The sequence below is a fragment of the Echinops telfairi genome, unplaced genomic scaffold, assembly GCF_000313985.2.
Source record: "Echinops telfairi isolate 266 unplaced genomic scaffold, ASM31398v2 ScPeMD7_5;HRSCAF=22, whole genome shotgun sequence".
Lineage (NCBI taxonomy): Eukaryota > Metazoa > Chordata > Mammalia > Afrosoricida > Tenrecidae > Echinops > Echinops telfairi.
The window spans coordinates 29,564,913-29,573,224 of NW_022103901.1; the positions used below are offsets into that span (position 1 = coordinate 29,564,913).

The 8,312-nt window shown below is 64.3% G+C and overlaps 1 protein-coding gene across 1 annotated transcript in view; it reads left to right on the forward strand.

The window, feature by feature from the left end:
• Nucleotides 1–8,312, forward strand: part of CACNA1H (calcium voltage-gated channel subunit alpha1 H) — a 66,690-nt gene that overhangs the window by 35,520 nt on the left and 22,858 nt on the right. The window contains exons 6-14 of the mRNA XM_045286023.1: nucleotides 2,610–2,729; nucleotides 2,842–2,975; nucleotides 3,147–3,244; nucleotides 3,431–3,590; nucleotides 4,734–5,028; nucleotides 5,125–5,217; nucleotides 5,544–6,306; nucleotides 6,792–7,249; nucleotides 7,546–7,697. Of these exons, the coding sequence (XP_045141958.1) occupies nucleotides 2,610–2,729; nucleotides 2,842–2,975; nucleotides 3,147–3,244; nucleotides 3,431–3,590; nucleotides 4,734–5,028; nucleotides 5,125–5,217; nucleotides 5,544–6,306; nucleotides 6,792–7,249; nucleotides 7,546–7,697 (2,273 nt within the window). The remainder of the gene's footprint in view (nucleotides 1–2,609; nucleotides 2,730–2,841; nucleotides 2,976–3,146; nucleotides 3,245–3,430; nucleotides 3,591–4,733; nucleotides 5,029–5,124; nucleotides 5,218–5,543; nucleotides 6,307–6,791; nucleotides 7,250–7,545; nucleotides 7,698–8,312) is intronic.

An 8,312-nucleotide genomic window follows, 5' to 3' on the forward strand; every position in this document is an offset into this window, starting at 1 on the left:
CCCCCCGACCTGGAGTGGGATGGACTGCATGGCCAGGGGCCTAGCCTCCGGTCAGGGGCTGCTGTCTGGCCTGGCTGAGGAGGCGGTGTGGGGTAGGGGCTTGTTCCCCACCTCTCTGCACCCTGGAACAGGCAGGGGCCAGCTCCAGGGCTCTTGACAGGAAGCTGAGCCTGAGACTACATGAAGATTCATCACCCAGTGGGGGACACTTCTGCCCCCAAGGTCTCAGGGGAGAGGGCTCTGGCCTGGAAGCCCCCAATAGAGTGTCTTGGGGTGGCTGGAGAGTGGAGAGACTGGCTCTGTCAGCCCTGGGCTCTGATGACAGGGAGTTGGGAGGGTGACCTGCCTGCCTGAAAGGACATGGGTAAGGGAGTGTGTGCAGAGGAACAGGTGTGGACCGGATGGGCATTCCCACACCCAAGGGGTGATGGGCAGACTGAGGCAGCGAGTCCCCTCCAGGGGTCAGCTCTGACCAGGCTCGGGGGATGCAGGCCAAGCTGCCAAGCTCTCCTACCTCCCACCCCGCAGTTCCTTACCTGAGGGAAAGATGAGACCTTGGCACCTGTCCTGTGTAGGACAAAGGGCCACAGCTGCTGTTTAACCCAGGAAAACACCTGCCACTGGGGAATGACCGCCTGGGGACAGGCTACTGCTGGAGGGCACTGCTTCTGGGACTACCAGACAAAGGCGCCCTGCAGAGAGGGGCAGCTCATGGGGTCAGTGTGCCGGGGGCAGGGGTCAACCTCCAGGGTCTCCTGGTGGGGACACCGAGCCCAAGCTGCCACCTTGATCTGTGTGGCTCAGATATGTCACCACCCTCCCTGACTGTCAGGCGAGCTTGGTCTTGGGCGTGAGTGGGGTGGGGTGTGGAGTTGGGGCTGCCCCTCTGACTCTGCTGGCCCCAGCCCTGGAGCGTGCGTGCCCTGCGCTCAGCAGCTTCGCCTGGGCTGTTTTTCTGCAGCCCAATTACCGCAGAGACACTTGCTACCACGGAACCCATTAAGTGTAATTATGAAGCCTTCCCGGGGCCGTGTAATTACATGTGGTTTTGAGGAGCTGCCCGTGTGTGCCGTGGGCCGGGCTGAGGCATGCATCCTGTCTACCTGCCAGGCGGCGGCCTTGGCCCCAGGGGAGTGCTGGGGGGGGGTCCTACATGTTGGGGGGTGCTGGTCCTCCCCCTCCTCTCAGCTAAGGCAGGGGGCAGGGGAGCCCCGTGGCTGAGCATACACTCCTCCAGAAGCACCCACCCCCGCCGCCCTCAGCCCCTGGAGCACCCAGACCCCAGGCAGGGCCTGCTACAGCATTGGCCTGCGGCAATTATTTCACCTTCCCCAGCCTCAGGGTTTCCGTCAGAGATATGGGGTGGCACTGCCCGGGGATCTGAGCTGAGTGGGTGGCAGGGTGCCGGCTGCCCAGGTTCCGGGAAGGATACCACTTCCGTTCCTTCCTCCCTCCTCCATCCTGAGTGTCGCCCAGGAGGGGCACAAGGTCAGGCCATTGAGGGTGCAGGGAGCATGGGGTCCAGAGGCCTATGTGTGGGAGAATGAGGGGCTCTCCCAGTGAACAGATTGCCCAGTAAGTCCTTTTTACAGGCCCCCCCCCCCCACACACACACAAAAGGAGGTACTGAGCTGAAGCTGTGGCCTCTCTCCCTCGTCTGCCTTATGCCTGACTGACCTGCAGGCTCCTCTTGGCCCAGTGGGCACCATCACCGCTGTTGGTCTTGACTCAGGGGAGGGGTGAGGCTTCCCTCCAGGAAGTGGAGAGGCCTCCCCCCAGGGATGGTGTGTGTGTGTGTGCATTTGCGGTGGGGGACTGGGTCCTAGCTGAGGGTACAGACAGGCAGAGTATCATTCTCAGCGGTGAGGGCCCCCTCCCGGGCTCCCAGTGAAGCCCCTGGGGCATGAGGTCAGCCAGGTGGGCAATGCTCCTGGGGCTGGGCTGCTGGCGGGAATTGGTGGAGCCACAGCGCCACCTGATGGCCATGTCCAGAATGTGCATCTTTTCGCCACAGCCGCTGGGGTGCCCCCTCCCCTCCTGCCTGGGGGGTGCCTTGCGGGGCGCTCGGGAGAGGTGGGCGTGCGTCTGTACACAGACACGCGGGAACACGCACGCCTACGTGTCTGCTTCTCTGCTGGGTGTCAGCCCTGATCCCTCAGCCCTCCCCCTCTGTACCCTGCTCTGTGTATGGCTGGCCTGGCCTCCCTCCCCATGCTGGGACCCCTGAGATTTCCAGCTCAGGTCAGGCACTCAGCTGCCAGGACTGTCCTGTCTGGGTCCACCTTGGCCAACACGGGGTGTGGCCGCTAACCTCAGACCTGTAACTGCTGGCTGGAGGGTGGGGTGCTGCTGGCGAGAATGGGGTGCAGAAGGGGAGGGGCGGGCAGGGCGCCTGGTGAAGGGAGCAGCGGGCATCAGCTCCCCCGCAAGGCCCACTGTGTACTCAGTTTACCCCTAGGAGTGCAGGCTTTGGCAGTGGGCGTTCAGGGGCTGTGGTTAGGGATGCAGGCCTCTGACCTTTGGGAAGGGTAAAAAGGTCCCCCTGGGGGTGGGTCCCGGGCCCCTCCCACCGGACTACGCCCTGTGCATCCTTAACTCGCCGCCCGGAGGGCCGTACGTGGTTCGAGCACGTCAGCATGCTGGTCATCCTGCTCAACTGCGTGACTCTGGGCATGTTCCGGCCGTGCGAGGACGTGCAGTGCCACTCAGAGCGCTGCCGTATCCTGGAGGTAGGCGCGGCGCGGGCAGGGGGACGGCCTGGAGGCGGGTGGGGGTCACTGGCTGTGGTTGGCCTGCTGCAGAGGCGTGAGGATAGCTCTGCGCCCCCCCTCCTGCCCCCAGGCCTTCGACGACTTCATCTTTGCCTTCTTCGCTGTGGAGATGGTTATCAAGATGATTGCCCTGGGCCTGTTCGGGCAGAAATGCTACCTGGGCGACACCTGGAACCGGCTGGACTTCTTCATCGTTATGGCGGGGTGCGCCCAGGGAGGGAGGGGCCTTGCGTGCAGGTAGTGGGGTCCCTCTGGGGTGTGAGGGGTCCGGCAGCAGAGCAGACACAGGCTCGCACTGTGGTTGGGGGCGTCAGAGGAGGTCTGCCCAGGCAGCCACGGAGGGGAGCTGAGCCCTGCTGCCCCTCACGCCCCTAGCATGATGGAGTATTCCTTGGATGGACACAACGTGAGCCTGTCGGCCATCCGGACTGTGCGCGTGCTGCGGCCCCTCCGTGCCATCAATCGTGTGCCCAGTGAGTGACGCCGCCGCTGCTGGCTCTGGGGGGGCCGAGTGGTGGGGTTGCTGGTCTCTGCTGAGGGGCTGGAGTCCCTGGCTGGGTACACGGTGTCGGCCTGGCCCTCGGCATATCGAGTGAATGGGGCGTGGGGGCATCCGGGACGTGGTGGGCTGGCCTCCTGACCCTCGCCCCCACCCCCAGGCATGCGCATTTTGGTCACGCTGCTGCTGGACACGCTGCCCATGCTGGGGAACGTCCTGCTGCTGTGTTTCTTCGTCTTCTTCATCTTCGGCATCGTTGGAGTGCAGCTCTGGGCCGGCCTGCTGCGCAACCGCTGCTTTCTGGACAGCGCCTTCGCCAGGTGCCTGGGGGAAGGCCCCGCCCATAGAGAGGTCCCGCCCACCGGAGGTCCCGCCCCCCACCCCCAGTGTGCCCACTGAGGTCCTGCCCATGGGAAAGCCCGCCCACCAGAGATCCCGCCCACTCCAAGAACACCCCCCCCATTCTCTGGACCCGCCCACCTGCAGAACACGCCCATCAAGTAGTCCCACCCTGATAGGCAGGCTCTGGGGCATCGCCCCTCCCAGGTTAGTCCCTAAGGAGTGCAGGGGAGAGATTCTGGTTTGGGGTTCTCCTCTCCTCTTTTTACAGCCGATTCCCTTGCTCCATGTTCTTGCTTGTTTTTTAGTTTGTCACCGTGTTGTTTCTTGAAAAACAGTAAGTCTGATGTTTGCGGTGCGAGCTCACAAGCTCTGCCCAGCCTGTGCGTGGACGTTAGCAGGGAGGTTAGCAGGGACAGTAGTAGCACACCGCTGGCCTTCGTGCCTCTTTGTCCTCAGCTGGTCTTTTTGGTTGCCGTGTCTCTCCCTACCTCCCTGTGTCTCTGTGTCTTTCTGCACACCTGTATTGGGGCTGCCCTCACCAGGAGGGTCGGGAGGCCCAGGCAGGCTAGGGGCTCACTCATTCACACACTTGCTCAGGACAGGTAAGAGGGGTGCCCTGGGCCCTACAAAGTGACCCCAGCAGCATGTGAGGTGCCCTGCGTTTCAGGGGCTGCTCATCCTGGACACCCAGTTGGGCACACGATCAGCCGCAGCAGGTGGGGGCACCTTGGGGAACTCAGCGGGGCCAGTGCAGAGGAGGGAGATCCAGTAGGTCATCTAAAGAGGGGTCAGGCAGGTTTGGAAGAGGTACCCTGCAGATCAGAGAAGGCAGGGGGGCCCCCATCCTGGGAGGTGGGATCTGTTTTGTGAATTGTGCATGTGCCGTGTCACCAAATTGTCTTTGGCTGTGGACTGGTCACCGGCACCCGGTGGGCACCTCACTGCACAGGTGAGGTCAGTACTGGAGACCACCCAAGCCCAGAGGGGCCCCGCGTTGAGCCCCGCCTCTCCCAGTAGGCACCACCCTGCTCCTCTTGGTGGGTTGACTAAAGGGGATGTCAGAGAGGTCACGCCCACACCCGAGTGCCCTGACCTGGGCGCCACCTGCCACCTGCCCGCAGGAATGACAACCTGAGCTTCCTGCGACCTTACTACCAGCCGGAGGAGGGCGAGGAGAACCCCTTCATCTGCTCCTCACGCCGTGACAATGGCATGCAGAAGTGCTCCCATATCCCCAGCCGCCGCGAGCTGCGCCGGGAGTGCACGCTGGGCTGGGAGGCCGCGGGGGCCACCGGCCGCAACGGCTGTGTCAACTGGAACCAGTATTATAACGTGTGTCGCTCGGGGGGCGCCAACCCCCACAACGGCGCCATTAACTTCGACAACATAGGCTATGCCTGGATTGCTATCTTCCAGGTGGGTGGAGGTGACCCCGGGGTGGAGACTGGGCAGACAAAGATGGAGGAGCGCACCCCGGCTGCTCAGGGGTCCATGGCTGTCCCCCTTCCCCAGGTCATCACCCTGGAGGGCTGGGTGGACATCATGTACTACGTCATGGATGCCCACTCCTTCTACAACTTCATCTACTTCATCCTGCTCATCATCGTAAGTGTGTGTGTGTGGGGTGTATGGGGGTGGGAGGGGGTGGTTCTGTCAGCTGAGCCCTGGCCAGATCCCTCTGATGGGGACCATTTGTCACATGTCCTCAGCAAATGTCCCTCCTCTTTCCAGGGTCCCTGTGGGCCCTTCCACCCCTTGTAGGGCAGCTGCTGGCTGAGTGTGTGAGTGTGTGCATGTGTGTGTCTGTCTGGGGTTTGGGGAGGGATGCAGCCATCCCACATGTCCCAAAGGTGTCCAGCTCCTCAGCAGCCACGAGCTCGCCCGCGGGGCTCAGCGGTGCCATCACTGGGAACCCTGCTCACCTGCCACAGGTGGGCTCCTTCTTCATGATCAACCTGTGCCTGGTGGTGATCGCCACGCAGTTCTCGGAAACCAAGCAGCGGGAGAACCAGCTGATGCGCGAGCAGAGGGCCCGCTACATGTCCAACGACAGCACGCTGGCCAGCTTCTCCGAGCCAGGCAGCTGCTACGAGGAGCTGCTCAAGTACGTGGGCCACGTGGTGCGCAAGGCACGGCGGCGCGGCCTCCGCCTCTATACCCAGTGGCAGAGCCGGTGGCGCAAGCGGGCAGACCTCAATGAGGCGCTGCCCGGCCAGGGTTCTGGGCGGCGCCAGGGCCGGGCTGGCCGCCACATGGCCTCCATCCACCATCTGATCTACCACCATCACCACCACCATCACCACCACTACCACTTCAGCCACACCAGCCCCCGCCGGCCGGCCGACCGAGACTGCAGGCTGGTACGTGCCAGCGCCAGTGCCCCGCCGCCCATGCCAGGCCCGGGCCCTCCCGATGCCGTGCACAGTGTGTACCATGCTGACTGCCATGTGGAGGGGCCGCAGGAGCGCACGCAGGCTGCCCACGCCACAGCCACCACCGCTGCCGCCAGCCTCAAGCTGGCTGCCGGGCTGGGCGCTATGAACTATCCCACCATCCTGCCCTCTGGGGCCGGTGGCAAGGGTAGCAGCAGCAGTCCAGGGCTCAAGGGACCACTGGGCACAGGGCTGTACGGCCCTTCGGGCCTGGGTCTCTCCAGCCCCCACGAGAAGATCCAGCACTTGGTTGGCGAGCACGGTAAGTACTCTGCCCTGCCCTGCTCTTTGTGGGGGAGTGAGCCTGCTCCTGGGGTCATCCTGGTTGCCAGGGTAACTCACTTTCCTCCTCTGTGCGAGGGGTATGGTCACACCCCTTGTCCTGTAATACGGGGTGGGGTGGGTGGTGGTCAGTCAGAAAAGGGGCTATGATGGGGTCGGAGAAGAGAACCCCCTTTCTTCCCGAGAACCTCTCTCTGTCCCTAAGCAGCTGGCAGCTGAGGGAAGCCCCATTCGCCCTGTAGATATGAGAACCCCAACTCAGGCAATGAAACCCCACACTTGCCACGCCCCCTTGCGCAAGCCTCCTCCCTCTGCACACCGGGTCCAGCCCGCCCTGGGCCGCTGTGTCCTCATGTGACGCAAAGACCCCATCCCCAGACCAGGACTTGGACGTGCCTTTCCTGGGGGTGGTGTGCGTTCCCGGGGTGCACAGGTCAGCACCCCTGAATGTATGGCTCCCCGCAGGACTGGGCCAGACACCCAACCGCCTGTCAGGCCTGAGCGTGCCCTGCCCGCTGCCCAGCCCCCAGGTGGGCGCGCTAGCCTGTGAGCTCAAGGCCTGCCCCTACTGTACCCGAGCCCTCCGCGACCCCCGCGACCCCCACGACCCCCAGCTCAGCGGCTCTGAGAGCGGTGACTCTGACAGCGACTGCGTCTACGAGTTCACGCAGGACGTGCGCCACGGGGACCGCCGAGACCCCCTGCAGCCCACCGCCCCCACCACAGAGACGCCCGGCCAGGGAGGGCGGCCGCGGCGACAGGCTCATGGGCTGCCGGCTGGTGATCCGGGCGGGCCGCGCCGCCTCTGGGGCACCTTCAGCGGCAAGCTGCGGCACATCGTGGACAGCAAGTACTTCAACCGCGGCATCATGGCGGCCATCCTGGTGAATACCATGAGCATGGGCGTCGAGTATCATGAGCAGGTGAGTCCCCGTGTCCTCCTCCAGGCTGAGGGCAGGGGGGGGCGGGGGGAGGCGACAGTCATTCAGCACACCCCCGCCATGTCGCCTGGGGCAGCAGAGAGGGCCCCGCCGGACGCAGCCCCTCCGCCGATGGCGCCCACCGCCCTGCTCTGCCCCACAGCGGGCAGGACTCTGAGGGCAGTACCTAGGCCTCCTCAGCAGGCAGGAAGTGAGGGGCAGCCCCGCACCTGGCCCGTCCGGGCTCGCTTTCGGGATGTTAGTGGCCACCCAGGTACTCTGACAGTGCCCACCCGCAGCCCGACGAGCTGACCAGCGCCCTGGAGATCAGCAACGTGGTCTTCACCAGCCTCTTTGCCCTGGAGATGTTGCTGAAGCTGCTGGCCTGCGGGCCGCTCGGCTATACCCGCAACCCCTACAACATCTTCGACGGCATCATCGTAGTCATCAGGTGAGCCAGGTGGGCTGGGGGTGGGGAACAGGGTGCTGCGGGCCTCAGCACCTCCCCGCAGGCTCCATCGGGGGCATAGGTAGGCTGGCTGCCTTCTCGGATGGGAGCTTCTAGCATTTCGGCACCGGGCTGCTCTTGTTGGGCTCCTTCCTGAGAGGGAGGACTGACGTGCCAAGTGACATCTGCTCCGGGTGGTGGGGGGTGTTTCTGCAGCACAGCTCGTGCAGAAGAGACCAGGAGGATGGGGGGGGGGCCCAAGTTTTAATGCAGAAGAGGACAGAAACTGGGGACTCCGGCCCTGGTGGGAGGGTCCCTGGGGGTGTCCCGATTATCCCTTGGGCTGCGATCTGCAAGGTGGGCAGCTTGAAGCCGCCAGCCGCTCTGAGGGAGAAAGGCGGGCTCTCCACTCCCTTACACAGCTACAGTCCTGGAAGCTCAGAGCTCCGCTCGCCCCGTGGGGCCATGGCGAGCCGGCCTCCCCTTGGGGCCAGTGAGTTCGGCTTGTTTGCTTTGTCCCTGCTTGGGAGGAGCGTGGAGCAGGAACAGTGAGGCAGATAGTGGGGAGGCCCAGGGCCGGGGCACCGTGGCAGGGGTGTGAGTGTGCCCCCCCCCCCC